This window comes from Terrapene carolina, unplaced genomic scaffold (assembly GCF_002925995.2).
Source record: "Terrapene carolina triunguis isolate 2854851 unplaced genomic scaffold, T_m_triunguis-2.0 Scaffold25281, whole genome shotgun sequence".
NCBI lineage: Eukaryota > Metazoa > Chordata > Testudines > Emydidae > Terrapene > Terrapene triunguis.
The window spans coordinates 498-22,394 of NW_020689632.1; the positions used below are offsets into that span (position 1 = coordinate 498).

Genomic DNA, 21,897 nt, shown 5'->3' on the forward strand with positions numbered 1-21,897 from the left:
AAGGTAGAAGTTTCGCCTAGGGTGCAAAATATCCTTGCACCGGCCCTGGATACTGTGTCAGCTGATCCCCACAGTCTCCAGCCTACCTGGGCAGTACAGCAGACATGGCCCTGCCCACTAGCTCCTCTCCACTCCCTAGCCCACCCACCACTTGCCCCCCCCCTTAAGGCTTAGCCCTCTTACTTTTAAAAATGATTGCTTGCCCCTCTCCCCCACTCAGGCTTTTCTGGCAGCCCTGTTGCCAGGTATCCAGTTTTAGACTGGAAACTCCAGTAGAAAACGGGACCCGAGTGTCCGGTTACGGTTAGCAGTGCTGAGTGGAAACTAAACGTCCGGTTATAGGAGTAACCACATTAGCCTCCACTCCTCCCACTCCCAACACGCACCCCCGAGGGCTGGAAGAGAACCTGTCCTGCTGCTGTGGGAGGAGGGGCAGCTCAGTGCAGAGAGAGACAAGGAGAATGGGCTAGAAACAGGTAGGTACCCGCTCTATGTGGGTGGGGTGGGGGGGATCCTGTTAACCCCCTCCCTAGCCCTGCTGCACTTGCAGTTTACCCCGACCCCTCCCTTGCTCCAGAGACCAACCCTAGCTCCTGCCCCACTGTGCTTTTACCCCCAGCCCCTTTTACAATCATTCCCCAGGGGGGCCCACAAATATGTTTGGCACCGGGCCCACAAAAAGTTAATCCAGCCCTGATAAGAGATAACAGACAGAACCAAGTAAGTTACTCAGCAAAATAAAACAAACACGCAAGGCTAAGCTTAATACACTAAGAAACTGGTTACAAACGATAACATCTAGGGTGAGGAATTGTGTCAGGTAAAGTCTTTCTCAGGTCAGTTGCCTTTTCTGATCTGGGTCCAGCCTGTTCTCTCCCACCCCTGTAGTGACAGTCCTTTTGTTTCCAGGTGCTTTCGGGTATCTCTTTGGGGTGGGGAGGCCGTCTCTAAAACCAGCTGAAGACCCTCATTGTTTGCTTCCCCTGCCTTATATAGAATTTCCCTTTGATTCCCCACCCCCACCAGCTTCAAGATGGATTCCTATATCAGGTGACATGGTCACATGTCTCTGTAAGACCCCAGTCTCCATTCTTTATGGGCTGACCCACAGGTACACAGGAAGGCTTGCGGGTGAACAAAACCATTCACAGCCAATTGTTCTGGTAAATGGGAGCCATCAAATTCCTAAAGCACCATTAATGGCCCTCAAATTTATCCTTCACATTCCTAACTTCTAATACAGGAATGATACATACATACAGGGGCGGCTCTATGCTTTTTGCCACCCCAAGCACGGCAGTCAGGTGGCTTTCAGCAGCACATCATGCGGATTCAGCAGCTTGCCTGCGGGAAGTCCGCCGGTGTGGCACCTTCGGCGTCCCCACTGCCGAATTGCCGCCAAAGCCACAGAACCGGCGGACCTCCCGCAGGCATGCCGCAATAGGCAGCCTGACTGCCCCCCTCACAGCGACCAGCAGGCTGCCCCAGGCACGCGCTTGCTGCGCTGATGCCTGGAGCCGCCCCTGCGGCTGGCAGAGTGGCTCGCGGTGAAGGCTGCAGCAGAACGGTATGGAGAGAAGTCCTCCCACTGCACAGCTCCAACCCCCTCATTTACTCTCCCGCACTGCTCTGACCTCCCCTTTTGCCTAGGAGCAGCAGCATAGAGGGGAAGACGGGAGAGACGGGAGTGCTTTCCACACTGATAGGGGTGGCCTGGGAAGGAAACGGGGTTCTGGGTTCCTTCCCCAACTGGGGAGTAGGGGAGGGAACGGGAACCCCTGAGTCCCCTCCCACAGCCCTGGGGTGGAATGGTTCAGGGATAGGGGATATTTGTATGGGAGGCCACAGATCATAGGCGCTGACTCCATGGGTGCTCTGGGGCTGAAGCATCCATGGGGAAAAGTTAGTGGGTGCTCTACACCCACCGGCAGCCAAGCTTCCCGCCCTGCCCCACCTCACGTCCGCCTCCTCCTCTGAGCGCACTGCGTCCCTGCTTCTCCACCTACCTCCCAGCACTCACCGCCGCAAAACAGCTGTTTTGTGGTGTAACAAACTCCAGGAGGGAGGGGGAGGAGCGGGAACGCGGCGCGCTCGGGGAGGGGGCGGGGCCGGGGCGGGGATTTGGGGAAGGAGTTGGAATAGGGGCAGGAAGGGGGCGGAGTTGGGGCAGGGACTTTGGGGAAGGGGGTGGAATGGGGGCGGGGCAGGGGCGGGAGGGGTGGGGCAGGGTGGGGCTAGGGACAGACGGGGATTGAGCACTCCCCAGCACCAGCAGAAGTCAGCACCTTGGCTCCAATTTCTGGGCCCCCCCATCAGTCCCCCTGTCACCAGAGAGGAAAGTGTCCAAATTTCCCCCCACCTAAGGTTCTACGCTATCAGAGCTTCTGAGCTCCCAGAGGGCAAAGAGCCTTTTCACAAGGGTCCCTTAATCATCAAGACAGTTTGTAGAAAAGTGATCATTTTAGAAACCCAAAGGTCTACTCATTAAACTGAGTTTTCAAGAACACAATGTTTGGATCCATGGTCCCTTACGCTAACAGTCCTTGCTCTGCCTGACTGGCTCTGAATTTCCTCATCTCCTAATGGCTGCAGAGTGGGTCACGTGAGCAATGCCATTGCCGCCACTGCCCTCTCGTCCCCGGTTCTTTTTGCTCCTGGGCAGGAGCAGAGAGCAGTTGTCGTTATCCTGAGGAACCAAAGGGAGGCAGTCAAGGAAGAGGGCAAAGGCAACCAGCACTGACCCTCTCGCTAGAGCCGGGCAGGTTTCTGCAACAAACTTTTAAAGAGGAAAATGCAGATTCGGGTCGACTGAAACATTTCACGAATTTGGGTCAAATTCTCCAAATTGTTTCAACTTAAAACCTCCCCAAAGAAACAACGTTTTGTTTGGAAAATGTCCAAACAACATTCTGATTTTTGATTCAAAATGAAATTTTGTTGAGAAACTTTTCCCAATTCTAAAAAACATGAATGATCTTTATGAAAGCCTGAAATCAAAAAATGAAATGTTTTGTTCTACCCAAAACGATGTTTTTTTTTACTTTTCAGTGAGCAAAAAATTTCAAAAAATATGTTTGTTTTAGGTCAATCTGAAAGGACTTTTATCCCAAGCTTTCAGAAGCACTAGTGAATCAGAAAATCAGTTACTCACACAGCTCTACATCTAATTTTTCCCTCTAAAGCACTGCAGCTCCAGTTTCTCTAGATCGGGGTGGGCAAACTTTTTGGCCTGAGGGTCACATCTGGGTATGGAAATTGTATGGCGGGCCATGAATGCTCACAAAATTGGGAGTTGGGGTGCAGGGGGGTGAGGGCTCTCTGGGGGTGCGGGCTCTGGGGTGGGGCTGGGGATGAGGGGTTGGGGGTGCAGGAGGGTGCTCTGGGCTGGGACCGAGGAGTTCGGAGGGCAGGAAGGGGGTCAGGGCTGGGGCAGGGAGTTAGGGCATGGGAGGGGGTCGGGGGTGCAGACTCCAGGTGGTGCTTACCTCAAGCAGCTCCCAGAAGCAGCGGCATGTCCCCCCTCCGAGTCCTACACAGAGGCGTGTCCAGGCAGCTCTGCGTGCTGCCCCGTCCGCAGGTGCCACCCCTACAGCTACCATTGGCTGTGGTTTCCGGCCAATGGGATCTGTGGGGGCGACGCTTGGGGTGGGGCAGTGTGCGAAGCTCCCTGGCTGCCCCTATGTGTAGGAGCCGGAGGGGTGACATGCCGCTGCTTCTGGGGGCCACATGGAGTGGGGCAATCCCCCAACCCCGCTCCCCAGCAGAAGCTCAAGGGCTGGATTAAAACGCCTGGAGGGACGGATGCGGCCCCCAGGCCATAGTTTGCCCACCCCTGCTCTAGATGAACCATGTGTTTAAAATCATGTTAGCTGGTCATTCACTAGCCACAACCAGCTAATATATTTTAAATACTGCCGTTACTGTGTATACAACATACTCAGGCTGGAATTTCTAAAGAATCCAAGTGACTTAAATCTCATTGATTTTCAATGAAACTTGTGCTCCAAAGTAACTTAGAGTGAGATTTGCAAAAACACAAGTCATATGTATCAGCGTTCGTTTAAATATGTTAATATATTTTCTAACATAATTCATTTCCCTGTGTAGACAAACTGCTTGTGTTCTCCTGTTCACTCTACTAAAATTGCCCACTGGATGCACCTGGGAGAAGAATTTGTCTGTTACAACTTTCTGGAAAGCTCTGGTTTGCTGTGCGAGGTGTATTTTGAAATAGAAACAAAGGTTAGTTTCCATATGGATTTTGCCAAAAGAAATTTAAAATGAACAGAGACCTAAAAGCCTGTTCAGTTCTTTCTTTGTCTGATGCCCAGTGTAAGATATAAAGGCGTAACATGATGAAGAATGTAGGACTGATATGAAATATAGGAGTGATGCTAAGGTTCCATCATGTTCACAATGCTGACAAAGGTATATGGTGACGTGCTCAGAGTAATAAGAGTAATAAAAATAACATTTTAAAAAGTAAACAATTAGAAGCAGCAGATAAGACAAATCTGTGAACTGTTATGAGACTTTACACAGACATATAAACGGTAAGGGATTCTTTTAACTACTTAACCTGTGCGACACAGGGTTTTGGGGGGGGGGGTCAGGGGTAAAAACTATTTCTGAATCAAGTCTCCTGTAGCGTCTCAGTACGTTATATAAGGCTACGTCTACACTACAGGGGGGGATCGATTTCAGATACACAAATTCAGCTAGCATAGCTGAATTCGACATAGCTGATCCGACTTACCCTGCTGTGAGGACGGCGGCAAATCGACCGCTGCGGCTCCCCTGTCGACGGCGCTTTCTCCTACCTGGGCTGGTGGAGTACGCGCATTGATTCGGGGATCGATTATCGCGTCCCGACGAGACGCGATAAATCGATCCCCGAGAGATCAATTTCTACCCGCCGATCCGGGCGGGTAGTGAAGACAAGCCCTCAGATAGAGAGGAGCTGCCGTGTCTAGGCATTGGGACGCCCTGTGCCCTTAAGGACACAGCCCTGGGAAGCGGGTCCTGTGACGTATTGTCCTTTGAGAGGGGAATAAAAAAGTTCCTCTGCCCCACCCACTATGTTTGCAAACATAGCAGGTGTTTCATCCCATCAGGGTAACTGTTCCCCCCCTGCCCTCCCCTGTGCCGGGGTTTTGCCCTTTGCCACCGTCTGGGAGCCCCTCACCCCTGGGCTTAACCTGGCTCTTCCCCCTCTCCCAATTTTGCCCCTCTCCTGCCCCTGCCTCCAGCTGTTTGACCCACACACACAGTCAGTTTCCACCCCCGGCTCAGACTCTGCCCAACCCACCCCTGATTTGCCCCCTTTTAGCCCCTGTGAACAGCAGGCAGCAGATTTTAATCCAAGTGAGGGCAGCAGCTTCAGCAGATGTTACTGGGCCCGCAGCTCTCTGCTATTTCCCCCCCATTGGAGCAGATCAGGAACTAACGAACTGCACTAAAGGCTACAGGAAGGGCGGGGGCCAGCTCCAAGTCTCGACAAACATTAGAGAGAAAAGTGAAAGTAAAGTTTGTTCGTCTTTTTCGCAGCAGCCATGTCAGCTCCGAACTGGGGGGAAGAGCTCCAGGATGAGCTGGTTTGTCCCATCTGCCTGGAGTCCTTTAAAGACCCAGTGATTCTAGACTGTGGGCACAATTACTGCCAAGTCTGTATCACCGACAGCTGGGGGGTGTCGGGCACAGGAGTGTGCCCCCAATGCAGGAAACCTCTCCCCGAGGCGGAGCTGAGGCCTAACAAGCAGGTGGAGGCGGTGGTGGGCATAGCGAGACGCCTAGAAGGAGAATGCAAGAAACATCAAGACGATTTGAAGCTCTACTGCAAAGAGGACCGGACCCTCCTCTGCAGGGTTTGCAGAGAGTCTCGAGAACACAGAGCTCACACAGTCCTTCCCATCGAGGCGGCTGCAGAGGAGTGTAAGGTAGGTTATTTGGGTAGAAATCAGAGACGGGGATAGATCGATTTGGACACAACTCCCGTTCTTTGCACATTAGTCATTTACATTGAAGAAAAGTGGGTACAAAATGCTACTGGATCAGAATAGTAGCGTTTGATCTCCATTTTTCACAGGCGTATGTGACTACGCAAAGTAGGGGTGGGGGGAGGAAATCAGGCTTATTTTATCTGCCTCTTCCTACAGGGTTCTCCCTTCTCTGGGTTGGGTGATCAGAAATCCCAAAACTCCTGTCCCAGCTGCTGCTGTTGAAGGTGGAGAGGTGGGGAGGACCAGGCGAGGTGTTTTGTTTGATAAAGATTTCCAGTGTTGGGGACTTGTAGAAGGCCTAGGGATAGACAGTCTTTACCCTTCTAGGTCCCTTTTAATTCTTTCTACAGGCCTGTTCTCTGTATGCTTTAATTATATATATATTTATTTTATTGCCTTCCCATTCGCTGCCCGGCCGGTGCCACTTCCCCAGTGGCCGGGAGGGGACTCCGGGCCCACCCTCCACTCCGGGTTCCAGCTCAGGGCCCCTTTAATCAGCAACCAAGGGCTGTTCCATTCTGGACCTTCCTGTCTTTCTGAACCTTCTGGCTCCCCCAAAACTTTCTTCTGCCAGCGAGTAACCGGAGGCTGCTTTGGCTCTGTAGCCCCCAAACACCCCTCCCTTCTCCCAGGGAGTGACTGCAGACTCCTTCCTTGCAGCCCCCTGTCTGCTATAAACCCAGCCCTGCCCTTTCCTGCCCAGTGGGGATCCCTCCTTATTCAGTCAGCTGAGCCCGTCTGGTTAATTGGCACCCTTCAGGGCAAGTCTGGGTTGAACACCCCATCACAGGAAACCCCCCACCTAATATTTCTATTCCCCCTCCCCCCAAAAAAAAGTCCACCCCCCAAAAAAACCCTCCCTCCATGTCCAGGCTTTCTTTATCCATCATAAAGAAGCAGTGTGGGGCACACGCCCAATTAAAACACAAACCCTTGACAAGCCACATTTCAGGCCGATGGGTGTTTTTAAGGTCACTTTTAAAGCTGAAGTAATTTCTTTGGGATTGTTGCAGGAGCAACTTCTGAGTCATCGAGATCGTGTTCAGCGTGTGAGAGAGGAGCGAGGGAGACGGGCAGCTGCTGAAGAAGGGAAATGTCAAACTCTACTGGTAAGCGTCCACTCTTCATCCTGATCATTAATAGTCACCAGTGTTAATAATATTCCCTGTCCTAGGATGTACCTCTAGGGTGCCCCCTTGGGGTGAGGGGGCGCATCTCTCTCCTCCCAGATGTCCTTTCCTGGCCGTAGAGTCAGTGTGGGGTGCGTACTTTGGCTGTATGTCTTAGGAAGGCAGCTCCCCACCTTCTGTTTTTGTCCAAAATTAAAAATGCAAACAAAATAATCCTGCAGCCCACAAACCTGTCCAGGCTCCCCCACCTGTTCCTCACAGGGCGAAAGGTAAGTGGTCTCTGAGGTGGGGCTGGGCTCCTAACCCCATGGGTGTGTCTGAGGGGCCCAGGCTGAGTGCCCACGGGCCTAATTAAAAGAACAAAGTAAAGATGGTTCCTCTACCTCTCCAGAGGGTCCAGATGCTCTTCAGTAGCTTTCTGGGCAAGCAGCCCCTGCTCTCTGGGGCTAAGGAGTTCTAGCTCTGCTTCCCTCTGGGTGCCACCTCAGACTGCGATCCTCCCTTTTAAGGAGCAGCCCGTTGGGGGTTTGACAGGCCTCAGAGGTGCGTGGGGTTGGGGCTGACTGTGCCCAGAGGAGCTCTTTAAATCCTTCCTGAATGGGGTGGGAACTTGTTCCACCACAGCCCCCCTACTGTTAGCTCTCCCGTCCCGGTGGCTTCCCAGCTTGGCTCTCTCCTGTGCTTTCACTGCCCCTCTCATGTTGGTTTCAGCTGCATATTTGATCACAAGTGAGTTTACATCAGGGAACCTCCAGACAAAAGCATGGAGCACACATTCATAGGGACATAGGGACCTCCTGGGTGACTGAGTCCAGTTCCTGCCACCATCACATTCATAAACTTATCAAGCTCCATCTTAAAACTAAGTGTTGTCCCCACTTGCTCCTATTAAAAAGCTGTTCCAGAACCTACCTCCTCTGGTGGCTAGAAACCTAATTTCCAGCTTCAGTTTACTCATGGACAGTTTATCTCCATTTGTTCTGCACTCAGACTGCAGTGAGGTGCTTGGGCTTGGTTCTCATGCCATCGTGGCCATGTGACAGAGCCTTAAAAGGCGCAGAAAGTCCCCCTGACTCAGAGTACTCCCCGTGCAGTGAGCCACACCAGTCACGTTCCCAGCCCCTGGAGTAGGCTGTGGATTAAGTGCATTGCACCCAGAGACTGCTCCTGTGTGCTGATAGTGGAGGGGCACAATGTAAAGGGGGAGCATGTGACCGACCCACATGTTGCCTCTGGGAGGAACTTTCCAACCCCACCTCCCTGGACCAGGGCAGCCAATCTCACCGGCTCCTGGGGGGCTGGGGCAAAGGCGCGGGGCCATGTGCTTCTGGGCTGGCCCTGGCTGACTCACAGCACCAGTGTCTCCCCTGAGCTCCCGTGCCCTTGCAGACACCTCAGCAGGGCGAGAGGTGCAGGCAACGCCCCTACCTCTGGCTGAGCAGAGGGACCCTGCTCCTGCTGCACCTTCCCTTGGTACATTTCCGGCTCGGTCCCCGGCAGTCAGGCCCAGGTGGGGACCAGAGGGAGAAGGATGGAGCTACTTCTCCCACCGTGTGAGGGTGGTCACTCCGGGTCGCTGCCTCTGTGCAATGCAGTGTCTGTCTGCAAAAGAACCTGGCTGGGGAGGCAGCGGTGGCCCACTCCCCACCTGGCTGCTGGGGACAGGGGCCGCGTGAGCCGGAGCCCCCCCAGCCACTGCATGTTTCTGGCTCTGCACATTTCTGGCTAGCTCAGCTGCCCTCACCCGGCATGAGGAATGGCTTCATCCTGCCCCCCCAGCTCCCTGCCTGGCACCTACCTCCCTGAACAGCCACATATTAAAATCAAAAGTAAATGCTTCAAACCGACGCTGTCAAAACGCAGTTTTTCAGAATGTTTGTTTCATAGGAAATTTTGAAATTTCAGGTTTTCGTTCCCATTCAGAATGAATTTTTTTTAAATGTCAGAATTTCCCATGGAATGGAAATTACAGTTCCCAGCTAGCTCTACGAAATATGGATTTAGGAGCCTAATTTTAGGTTCTTACTTTGAAAATCTTGGGACTGGGGATTTGGGGCCAGAGTACAGGTAAAAGTTTTCAAAAGTACCTTCAGTGGAAGATGGGGGTCTAATTCATAAGTGCGTTTCGAATTCCCTCTCCTTTGGATCTAGGCTCCCTAGGAGAATCGCACAGGTAGGCACCTTATGCTGAAAATTGTGTTTAGACACCTCCAAGTGAGACTGGTTCCAGTATGATGTGTAAGGGCCAGAGGGCTATGCAGATGTACCCCCGCTGAGGATCTGCCCCCCAGAGTTCTGCCCTGTGTTAACGGGGCTCCATCGCTCACAGCTGAAATGCAGTTGCTACTGGGGAGGGGGACCTGGGAATCCTGCTTCACTTTATGTCACTGCCCTGTTTATATCTGTTCATGACAGAAACAGCTAGAACGCCAGGAGCAGGAGAGTTTGTCTGAATTCAAGCAAGTGCACCAGGTTTTGAAGCAGGGAGAGCAACTCATGCGTAACCGCCTGGAAGGCGCGATACAGGACCTTGGGAAGACGAGGAATAAAAATACTAAGGGGCTATTACTTCTCGATAATTGCATAGCTGAGATAAATCAGAAGTGCCAGCAGCCGGGGATTGAACTGCTCAAGGTAAGACCAGTCAAAAAAATTTCCAACTGTCCATGGGATTTAGGCTCCTAAGTACTTAAATCACTTTTGAAAATGAGAAAATGCACTATCCTTATTTTACATATGGGGAAACTGAGGCACGGGGAGGGGAAGTGACTTGCCCAAGGTCACCCAGCAGGGCACTGGCAGAGCTGGGAAGAGAACAGAGCTACGTATGAAGTTTCCAAACATGCCCAACTTCCTATAGGAATCAAAAATAAAGGCAGAGTGAGTCTTCTGCCTAAGAGAGATTTCAGGTTTGTGGCCGATGAGCTGAGTTTCTTTTTGTTTCCTTTTCCCTTTCTAGGACATTGACAGCACCTTAAGCAGGTATGTGTCTCCTTAGTCAGCCTCATGCTTCATCACATTGGGGAAAGGGTGCAAAGCCCAGCTGGGAATGTATAATGCCCCTCCCACCTCATCCTCCTCATGGCTAAGAGGATGGAACAGGGAAAGCATCCCCAGAACGTAAGAATTACCAGAGCAGATCAGACCACAGGCCCATCTAGCCCGGTATCCTGTCTCTGATAGTGGCCAGTGCCAGCTACTTCACAGAGAGATGCAAGTCTCCCCCTAGTGGCCAGTTATGGGATAACCTGCCCTAGAGGGCATTCCCTCCCTAACCCCCATTCCTAGAAATTGGTTTTTCCTCCAAAGTAGGAATCCTAGGAATGAAGATGCTGCTTATTGTGGGCTTGAATACTAGTCTTATGATATGGGACCACAGGGGTGAACAGTCTGCTCAATAACAATCATCATCTTGAGCATCTAGTGGCCCTGAACTGAGGACAGGAGGCCCAGGCAGGGGCTGAGCAAGGGGGCCCCAGGTGAGGAATCCTCGTGTTCCATGTTCCTTTTAATTCCCAACTTTACATTGTTACATGTTCTAAATAACATACCGGGCCAGCGTGCTCAGAACTTGTGCTCGCCCCCGTGTCCTGTCTTCCCGCTGAGTGAGTTCAGCAATTACGATCGAGCATTCCAACAGGAACCTCGTTCTTTCTGCGTTAGGTGTGAGCAGGTGAAAGATGAAGAGGAGGCACCTGTTGATTCTTTGACTGAACTGGAGAGTAGCGTGTGGGCTCTCTCTGAAAGCCAGAAAGTTCTGCGTGGTCTGCTGAAGAATTTCAGAGGTAAAGTTGTAACGGTAATGTTACTGCTACTACTACTAATAATTAATAAAAGGTAAGTATTCCCGGTGACTCTTTGAATTTTAAAATATTTGCTAGTGTGGTTCCCAGTAGTGATCACTGAGAGTTTGATTCCCAGTCATGCTCAAGCCTTGGTATAAAGCTTAAAGCGGCCTTCAATGGAGTTGAAATAGCCCTCTGAGAATCCCCAGCCAATGTGGAGCTGGCATGAGGCTTTAGCCAGCCCTGCTCCCAGCCTCCAGAGCAGGGGGCAGATCAGGGATGTGGCCAAAATGTACTCTGGCTAGTCTCTGCTCCCCAGAGGCCATGGGGAGCAGACCATAGCCTAGAGCAGTGGTTCTCAACTAGGCGTATGCAGAGGTCTTCCAGGGGGTACATCAACTCATCTAGATCTTTGCCTAGTTTTATAACAGGCTGCATAAAGAGTGCTAGTAAAGTCAGTACAAACTAACATTTCATACAGCCCTGGGGCTGCTCTAATTACACCTATGGGTGTATTTTGGAATTATTATTATTAATATAGGGTATCACCTATGCACCAATTTAACCATAAATCCCTTTATTAAATCTAAAGACCCAGTGGTATTTATGCAGCTGCTTCAAATGTGCCTTAAATGCCGAAGGAGTAACCACACCCCTATAGTATCTTGCAGTTATAAGTATGGATCAGGTACTTCCACAGGACTAGATCTGATGTCCTTAAACCCATATTAGCCAGCTCCAACAGTGGGGCACAGGTACTAGCAGTGAATCCTCTAAGAGCTTTTATACCTTTTTTACTGGTGACTCTTTAATAATTCTTTTCTTTGTTTAAACTAGTTAGAACCACTCCTGATAACTGGGGCCTCTTCTCCAAAGACTTTTCCTCCTATATCTTCCAGGTCCAATTTTTCCAACTAAGCCACATTTTTTCAAGGCCTCCCCACCACTGCTAACAGGCCCTGCACTTTACACAAACGGCAAAACATGTATTTGCCTTAGCCAAGCTATTTTAACCCTTTATATACCAATCTAATCCTCCAGTGGGCAGCCCCTGCATAAACCCAAATACGGGGAGTGCAAAGACAGCTTAATGCTCAGCCCCCTGTTCGCCCCCAAACACAGGAACAGCGTAACTGGCCCTCGGGAGCCGATAGTAACAATATTATACCACAGCAATGAACTGAGCTGGAACTCTTCCTTATTGATTATTTAACATTTAGATTCTGGTAGCGCCTGGAGGCCAAGCAGGTCAGGGACCCTTTGTGTCAATGACAGGCCCTGCTCCAAAAAGCTCACTGTTAAATGGTGCACAAACGATGGTTCTGAGTCTCAGTCTGTCTTATTCCCAGTGGAATTGGCTCCAGAATTGGGTCCTCTTGAAAACATCTCGTCTGAGGTTCAGAGACAAGTGAGTGGTGAAGACCCAACGGAGGATGTGCCTGACAACCCTGAACAAGAGGACACTTCTGTTTGCCTGCTGGACTATGAGGTATTGTACTCTGTGGCCGCTCAGGGAGGTAGGTGCCAGGAATGGGCGTTAGTGGTCGTCAGAGTGGATTGAAGTCAGTGGCGCTACAATGGTCTACACCAGCTGAGCATCTGCCCTTTGAGTCCACTAGGGATGTCACCAGTGTAAATTGATTTTATGTGGGAGGTGATAAGATACTACATGTGGCCCTTAGAAACGTTTGAAGTAGGGCCGAGTGAAAGTCCGTATTTCTGTTTGATTGTTCCATATTTGTTTTCCTCTTGAATTGAGACAAAAAGTCAAAATATTGAAATTTTTTCACCAAATGGAAAGTTCTGAAAAATTTTGATTTGGAAATTGCCAAACATTTCATTTTGAGTCAGTTTTGACATTAAACTGCATCTGCCTTTGATGACTGCAGTGCCTCATGGGAACTGTAGTTTGGGTGTTTCATGCCCCCATTCTCCCTTATGGGCCTGGTCTCCTTTTTGGACTACATCTCATGATGCACCATGTGGCTCAGTCAGAGGGGGGAATGCAGTGCCTCATGGGAGATGTAGTCCAACCAAGGTGCCTGGCCCATAGGGGAGAACATGGGCATGAGGCACCTGAACTACAGCTCCCATAAGGAATCAAAGCATGGTAGGCAGATGCAGTTTAATGTTAAACTGACTCGAAACAAAATGGTTTGATTCAATTCATCAAACTGAAGTGTTTCAAGTTGTGTCAAACCAACCCAAAACAAAATATTTCCCAATAGAAAATCAAAACTTTTCACCAAAATTGAAATATAATCTAGATAGAAAATTCCCAAGCAAAGATACCAAACCATGTATAATTTCCTGTAACAATCGACCTGTGAATAATGATGCAGATCACAAGGGATCTCCATAGAGTGACTTGTTTTCTTTCCCTTCTAGGATGGCGAACTCAACTCAGATAGGTAAGTGCCTTCTCCTCTCCGTCACACTCATACTTCACTACAGGGCGGATCCAATGCTCATTGAAATCAACATGAGTCCTTCCATTGACACCAGTGAGCTGTGGGTGAGGCCTATGTTGGAAAGAGGGGTTAGGAATTGATTAAAGATGGGACTGCTAAGAGTGGCTAAGAGGATCAATCCATAGGGTCTTCCAACCTCTAATTCCTATATAAATCATAGCTCATCCATCCTTCCTGTACCAATCCTGAACAATTCAGGTTCATTCCCTACAGTCTGTTCTCAAGCACATTGTCCATTGGACTTCTGTAATGGGGCTCCAATCCCTTCTCCTGGAGAGATGAGTCCTCACCAATGTGCCAGGAATTCCCATCTCACCACACACGCTTTCCTGTTACTTTTATACTCCCTCCTACTCTTAAACAATACTTTTATACCATAGAATCATAGAACTGGAAGGGACTTTGAGAGGTCATCTAGTCCAGTCCCTTGCACTCAAGACAAGACTAAGTATTATCTAGACCATCCCTGACAGATATTTGTCCAACCTGCTTTTAAAAATCCCCAATGATGGAGTTTCCATAACCTGCCTAGGCAATTTATTCCAGTGCCTAACCACCCTGACAGTTAGGAAGTTTTTCCTAATGTCCAACCTAAACCTCCCTTGCTGCAATTTAAGCCCATTGCTTCTTGTCCTATCCTCAGAGGTTAAGAAAAACCATTTTCTTCCTCCTTGTAACAACCTTTTATATACTTGAAAACTTTTATCATGTCCCCTCTCAGTCTTCTCTTCTCCAGACTAAACAAACCCAGTTCCTTCAATCTTCCCTCATAGGTCATGTTTTCTAGACCTTTAATCATTTTTGTTGCTCTTCTCTGGACTTTCTCCAATTTGTCCACATCTTTCCTGAAATGTGGCGCCCAGAACTGGACACAATACTCCAGTTGAGGCCTAATCAGCATGGAGTAGAGCGGAAGAATTACTTCTCGTGTCTTGCTTACAACACACCTGTTAATGCATCCCAGAATCATGTTCGCTTTTTTTGCAACAGCGTTACACTGTTGACTCCTATTTAGCTTGTGATCCGCTATGACCCCCAGATCCCTGTCCGCAGTACTCCTTCCTAGGCAGTCATTTCCCATTTTGTATGTGTGCAATTCATTGTTCCATCCTAAGTGGAGAACTTTGCACTTGTCCTTATTGAATTTCATCCTATTTTCCTCAGACCATTTCTCCAGTTTGTCCAGATCATTTTGAATTTTAACTCTATCCTCCAAAAGACTTGCAACCCCTCCCAGCTTGGTATCATCCACAAACTTAATAAGTGTACTCTCTATGCCATTATCTAAATCATTGATGAAGATATTGGACAGAACCAGACCCAGAACCGATCCCTGTGGGACCCTACTCGTTATGCCCTTTCAGCATGACTGTGAACCACTGATAACTACTCTCTGGGAATGATTTTCCAACCAGTTTTGCACACACCTTATAGTAGCTCCATCTAGGTTGTATTTCCCTAGTTTGTTAATGAGAAGTTTATGCAAGACAGTATCAAAAGCCTTACTAAAGTCAAGATATACCACATCTACCACTTCCCCCCATCTACAAGGCTTGTTACGCTGTCAAAGAAAGCTATCAGGTTGGTTTGACACGATTTATTCTTGACAAACCCATGCTGACTGTTACTTATCACCTCATTATCTTCTAGGTGTTTGCAAATTGATTGCTTAATTATTTGCTCCATTATCTTTCTGGGTACAGAACTTAAGCTGACTGGTCTGTAATTCCCCAGATTGTCCTTATTTCCCTTTTTATAGATGGGCACTAGATTTGCCCTTTTCCAGTCTTCTGGAATCTCTCCCGTCTTCCATGACTCTTCAAAGATAATCGCTAATGGCTCAGATATTTCCTCAGTCAGCTCCTTGAGTATTCTAGGATGCATTTCATCCGGCCCTGGTGATTTGAAGACATCTAACTTGTCTTTAAGTAATTTTTGACTTGTTCTTTCACTATTTTAGACTCTGATCCTATCTCATTTTCACTGGCAGTCTCTATGTTAGACGTCCAATCGCCACCAACCTTCTTGGTGAAAACTGAAACAAAGAAGTCATTAAGCACCTCTGCCATTTCCACATTTTCAGTTATTGTCTTCCCTGCCCCCACTGAGTAACGGGCCTACTCTGTCCTTTGTCTTCCTCTTGCTTTTAATGTATTTGTAGAATGTTTTCTTATTTCCTTTTATGTACCTAGCTGGTTTGATCTCATTTTGTGCCTTGGCCTTTCTAATTTTGTCCCTACATACTTGTGTTATCTGTTTATATTCATCCTTTGAAATTTGACCGAGTTTCGACTTTTTGTAGGACTCTTGAGTTTTAGATCATTGAAGATCTCCTGGTTAAGCCAGGCTGGTCTCTTGCCAGACTTCCCATCTTTTCTACGCAGTGGGATAGTTTGCTCTTGTGCCCTTAGTAATGTCTCTTTGAAAAACTGCCAACTGTCTTCAATTGTTTTTCCCCTTAGACTTGCTTCCCAGGGGATTTTACCTACCAGCTCCCTGAGTTTGTTGAAGTCTGCCTTCTTGAAATCCATTGTCTTTATTGTGCTGTTCTCTCTCCTACCATTCCTTAGAATCATGAACTCTACCATTTCAGGATCACTTTCACCCAAGCTGCCTTCCACTTTGAAATTCTCAACCAGTTCCTCCCTATTTGTCAAAATCAAGTCTAGAACAGCCTCCCCCAAGTAGCTTTCTCCACCTTCTGAAATAAAAAATTGTCTCCAATACATTCCAAGAATTTGTTGGATAATCTGTGCCCCGCTGTGGTATTTTCACAACAGATGTCTGGGTAGTTGAAGTCCCCCATCACCACCAAGTCCTGTGATTTGGATGATTTTGTTAGTTTTTAAAAAAAAACCCTCATCCACCTCTTCTTCTTGGTTTGGTGGTCTGTAGAGGTATAGAATCACCATGATGTATAGAATCACAGTCTTTCTTAAATAGGAAAAATGTATTAAAGAGCCACAACTATAGACTCGAACAGGTTTCCATTCTGCTTGAGTTCCAGCTTTGTCTTCCTTGTTTGCCCATATACAACACAAAAGAGACATCTGAATAATAATATTCATTATTGATGATCCATGCCCATTATTGGAACTGTATTCTGTGGGGCTAACAGAAGTAAGATGCAATACAATTTTTTTCTAGCCATTCAAGTGAACGGCTCTGACTCTGGTACATCCTAGGAACAGACTTTTTTTGAGTGAGAATTTTACAGCATCACTTTTCAGAGTAGAGAAGTACCATTATTCTAGCTCAATAACCTATGTCTAGAGCTGGTTGAAATATGGAATTTCCAAACTGTGGGGAATACTGAGATTTCAAAATTTGTCTTTGTTCCAAATTGGAAAGAGAAGTTGAAATTTAAAAATTGACTGTGAAAGAAAATGTCTGAGATATTTCATTTTGGAAATATCAAAACAACCTTCTTGAAAAGAAACATTTCAGTAAGGACAGAATATTTTCTTTAGACTTTATCATGTATATAACATAACACAATGCGAATTCTTTTCTAACTGTAAGGCCAGCTATGCTCTGGAATAAGCTTCCAAGCGATGCTGTGGAGTGCCCATCAGTGGAGGTTTTTAAGAACAAGTTTGACAGGGATGGTCTAGGTTTATTTGGTCCTGCCTCAGCACAAGGGGATGGAGTACATGACTCTTGAGATTCCTTCCAGCCCTACATTTCTGTGATTCTGCAATATATTCTGAACCAAATGCAAATTTTCAATCATTCCCATAGAAAATTTTGACAAAATCAACACAGTTCTGTGAAACATTTTGATTTTGTTGAACCAGCATTTTCCGATTGTTCAGTTGGAAAACTTTTGACCAATTCTACTTATGTCCCTTCCCTGCACTGCTGAGTCTTGCTGGACACACAACTGGCCTTAACCTTTTGAAGTGAAGTTTTTCAGCATCCCACATACTTTGTGTTGACTACATGAAACAACGTAGATCTGGTTGAAAAATGACGTAAAAATTGTATGTGGCAGGAGATTTCTCTGGGATTTTTTTTTTTGTCAACTTTCCAAGCAAAGTTTTCATAAAGACTTTAAAATATTTTGACCAGCTCTAAATTTAATCAAAAATTAGGGGAAAACAACAAAAATTTCATCAATTCTCCCCCGACCACACACCCACCCACATACATACACACACACGCACAGGCACACACACTTTATTGTCAAAATTTGAATTCTCAACCAGCTGTCACACAATAACAAACAACAGAATGTATCTATATATATTTTTTTCTCTACAGCTGTCAGAAGCAAGAAGTTGTCCCTCCTGACAGACAGAATAATTTAACTGACTTCAGAAACGTTGAGCCAGAGGGAGACATAGGTAAAGGGTGATCTTTGGGGTATTTTGGTACTAAATTGTTATGCTGAAAGCTGCTAGTGGTTCCCATCAAGTGAGTCTTTGATCCAAAGACAATCACAGACCTCCTTAAAGACAGTGGATTTGCCAAGCACGGTCCTTCAGGCTCAACAAAAGGAGGAATCAGTCCCTTCCTGTAGCAAAGAGAGATGCAGATAATTGTAGGCACTGTCCATGGGATTGGGCACATAGCACTGCACAGTTGGACTGTGTGGGTTGAGGGCTTCCCTGGTTGCAAACGCAGGGGCTAGCAAGCATATCGGTTGCAGCCTGGGTGCACTGAAAACTTGGAGAAGTGAGAGTGACCCTGGGAGGAAGCAGAGAGACAGAGCTTTCTGGGCACAGAGCTCACTGGAGGGGCAGACATGGGGATTTCTGAGCAAGGAGAAGGCCTACAGTGTTCGGGGAGATGGGACTGTGTGAGCCTTCTTTGTAAATAGACAAGATTAATTATCTCTAGCTTTTATCTAGTGCTGTACAAAGGAGGTCACGATCATTATATGATTTTATAGATGGGGAAACTGAGCAACAAAGTTTTGAAGTGACTTGTCCAAGGTCACCTGGCAGGCCAGTATAGGGTGATCAGGTGTTCCGATTTTATTGGGAGTATCCCAATATTAGGGGCTTTTTTCCTATGGGTATGTCTACACTGCGAAGTTGTTGACAAAACTTTTGTCTTTCATGGGTACTTAAAAAAGCCCCTCCTCTCCCGCGAAAGACAAAAGTTTTGCCGACGCAAGTGGCAGTGTGAACGCGGCTTTGTCGACAGGAGCGCTCTCCTGCCGACAAAGCTAACGCTGCTCGCGGGGCTGGAAGTATTTTGTCGGCAAAAGTGCCGACAAAGAGCGTTTACACGCGCTGACTTTTAGCAACAGGGCTGTGTCAACACAGCCTTGTCGCTAAAAGCTACGTGGTGTAGACAAGCCCTATTACCCTTCCCGCCCCATCCCGATTTTACACTCTTGCTATCTAGTCACCCTAGGCCAGTAGCAGATCCAAGAATTGAATCTAGGTGCTAGTCGAGGGCGCGATCCAATAAGCCATGCCGATTGCTCCAAGAGTGCATCTGACTTGTATCATTGATTTCTCCTCCTAACGGAAACATCACTCCAAGCCCACGAATATTGGTATATCGCTCAGGCCAAAGGAGCCACCATATTTACTGATGTCGAATAAGACATTTCAGAGGTATAAGGACTAAGGAGAGAGCAATTACCAGCTTAGTTCAGTTTTTCCTTCCCCCTAGGCAGGGCCTATCAGCTCCCCCTCTTCACTAACAGCTGGGTCAGGAGCGGCTGATCTGTGCACAAATAGCTAAATATTTGCTTTACAAATATTTGTTTCAGCTGCTGAATATTCAATGTCTGAGCCTGTCCCAGACATTTCGTTCCTGAATGGCAGTGGTACTTTAAATCTGCTTGACAAGAAACAGGTGGTACATCGTAGTCCAGGTAAGCCCTTTTCTTCTGTATATTTCACAGTTTTAATGTTTTATTTTGTTTTATAATTACTCCCCCCACACACACTGGTCAGCAGTGGGTTTTGAACTTGGGATCTTCAGCACTAAGGCCCCTGTCCAGCAAAGCTCTCAGGCACATGCTTAACATTAGGCTTGGCAGAATTTGATTTTTATTTTTTTATGATTGTGACGGGTGATATCGATGTTTATTTTTAATCCATTTTAAAATTTTCGTGGTTGCGGGAAATTATGGGGCAGTCAGACACTTATTGAATGTAGATGTTGAGACCAGAGGCGACACGTAACTGTTGATAGTGTGTGTTGGGGACACAATTTAAAAGTTTCCCTCCTCGTTGCCCCCTCCCCCAGCTCTCCCTCTCGCTGCTTTGCCCCTCCCCAGCCCCGCTGCTTGTCCATATCCCCCCAGGGTGGCACGACCCACTCCCAGTGCTGTGCAGAGACCCAGCCGCTGGGGGGAGCGCTTAGCACACCTGCAGCCTGGCCGGGGGCTCCTTCCTCCCCCGCTGCCTCTGGCAGGGCCGGCACCATGGGAAAGCCCAAGACCCTCCCGCATGGGGCGCTGCCAAGGAGCCCAGCCCTGTGTGTGCCAAAGCTGCCTGGCGCCCCACACAGCATGGGGGAGCCTCTCTGCCCCTCAGATCAGCACTGCAGTGGAGGGGCAGGGAAGTGATTTCCAGCCCATTCCCACCCCGAACTCGCAGGCTCCGCAGCAGCCCCCAGGCAGGGGCTTAGCGCCCTCTTGGCCCCCTCCCCTGCTGCCCCAGGTCGTGCCTGGGGTTGCCACTTTTCGAAATGCTGGTACTGTAGAACCTCAGGGTTACGGGAATGGAGGTTGTTCGTAACTCTGAACAAAGCACAAGTTCAGGCTCCCGATCCAGCAGCTGACACTCCAGGCCAGGCTTCAGCAGCAGCTGAGGGGTGGGTGGGTGGGTGTGTGTGTGTGTGTGTGTGTGTGTGTGTGTGTAAAAGCAGCACAGACCCCAGCACTGCTCCTACTCTGCTAGCTCTGCGTCTTCACCTCTTAGCTGTAAGGGGGTGGAGTGGGGACAGGCAGCCCAGATGTACCTACATTTCAGATGCAAGATGGGCACAGTGCAGTCCTCCTATAGGCTCTGCAACCTTCCCGTCCCAGCTCCACCCCTGAAGATCTGGGAGGAGGGTCAGGCCTGCCAGTGGCACTCATGAAAATCCTGAGTGGGTTAAAGACTCCTGAGCCCACAGTGATGCTCTACAGAAGGTCGAAGTGGGTGGGGAATGGTCAGAACTCTGCCTCTGCGAGGGGAGACGAGAGATTGTCCCAATTTCTAAGCAGGGTGACTCCTAGAAATGGGTCAAGCTTCATGGTGGTGGTTTGTCCATCTCTTCTGCTTCAGGGCTAAAGGCAGCCTCTAGCTAATGGAGTCAGGAGGGAATTGTCCCTGGGGGCACGTTGCCTCATATCTCCTACCGCGGGTTCTTGCCCTTTCCTCTGAAGCAGCTGGTGTCGGCCGTGGTCAGAGACAGGACAGCAGACGAGATGGACCCAATGGTCTGATCCAGTCTGACAAGTCCTATGTTCCTATGCCCAGTAACCCACCTTTACCTGTAGAGCAGCGCAGTGATCGTATTAATGGCTTGTTCTTTTATAGGTCACTGGTTTGACTCCAAGGTGAGGAGACGTGGTGCATGGAAGATCGTAGCTGCTGCCGTAGCTGCAGTTCTACTTGCAGTTCTCTTTATCGCGGTGATTGTCGGGTCAGGTGAGTGTGTAACCCAGCTCTGTGCTTTCCATTCAGCGTTAGCCCAGCACTGAGCAGTTTTGAGAGTCCTGCCCTAAATAGGAAAACTGTTCAACACCCCTGCCCTGAAGGTAACACCCAGAGTTTGTGTCTGTGAATAAATTTGATAGATGGGCATTTTCGCTGTACAGTCCAGGGGATGCTATCACACGACCTGATTTCAAAGTGGGAGCTTGACTTTGCTTTTGGGATCATTTCTCTCTATAAATCTCACCCTGTTTTATTGCTGATGCTTTTAGTCCCTTGCAGCAGCCACGAGACGTTCTGGAGCCTGTGTCTTAAGGGTTTTGGCCCTCTGATTCCCGGCAGATCCAGAGGTGGGCTGGGAGAAAGATGCTTTTACCCCTTTTTACTTTTCAGTACCAAAGGCCAGAGTGACTCCTCCGGACAGCCCTGCCGCCTGCTGCCCTGAACACTGGATTGGGTACCATGGAAAATGTTACCTTTTTTCGGAGGATGAAGCAGACTGGACCTCGAGCCAACATTCCTGCTCTTCCCACGGTGCCTCCTTGGCTTGGCTTGACACCCTGAAAGAAAAGGTGATGGGAAAAAAAAATAGAAATGATTTTAGGTACAGATTAAAGTTGTCTCAGCCCAGGAGAAAAAGAATAAAACCCCTTTGAATGAGGCAGCTGCTAACTCCCAAAACATGGTGAAGCCATTTCTGAATGCAAAATAAAAATTATACTTATTTGCTCTGTAGCAGTGAGACTCAACTTGGATCAGGGCCTGGTTGTGCCGGGCGCTGCACAGACCCAGCGAGAGACAGTCCCTGTCCCAGCTGAGATCGGGGCCCCATTGTGCCGGGAGCCGCACAGACACACAGGGAGAGACAGTCCCTGCCCCAGCTGAGATCAGGGCCCCGTTGTGCC

General features: G+C 48.5%; 1 protein-coding gene across 1 annotated transcript in view; it reads left to right on the forward strand.

The window, feature by feature from the left end:
* Nucleotides 1–5,552: 5,552 nt before the first annotated feature.
* Nucleotides 5,553–21,897, forward strand: part of LOC112124083 (E3 ubiquitin-protein ligase TRIM11-like) — a 19,321-nt gene continuing 2,976 nt past the window's right edge. Inside the window, exons 1-11 of the mRNA XM_026662273.1 lie at nucleotides 5,553–5,936; nucleotides 7,013–7,108; nucleotides 9,545–9,763; nucleotides 10,089–10,111; nucleotides 10,793–10,914; nucleotides 11,370–11,372; nucleotides 12,279–12,403; nucleotides 13,303–13,325; nucleotides 17,649–17,731; nucleotides 20,876–20,986; nucleotides 21,386–21,564. Of these exons, the coding sequence (XP_026518058.1) occupies nucleotides 5,553–5,936; nucleotides 7,013–7,108; nucleotides 9,545–9,763; nucleotides 10,089–10,111; nucleotides 10,793–10,914; nucleotides 11,370–11,372; nucleotides 12,279–12,403; nucleotides 13,303–13,325; nucleotides 17,649–17,731; nucleotides 20,876–20,986; nucleotides 21,386–21,564 (1,368 nt within the window). The remainder of the gene's footprint in view (nucleotides 5,937–7,012; nucleotides 7,109–9,544; nucleotides 9,764–10,088; nucleotides 10,112–10,792; nucleotides 10,915–11,369; nucleotides 11,373–12,278; nucleotides 12,404–13,302; nucleotides 13,326–17,648; nucleotides 17,732–20,875; nucleotides 20,987–21,385; nucleotides 21,565–21,897) is intronic.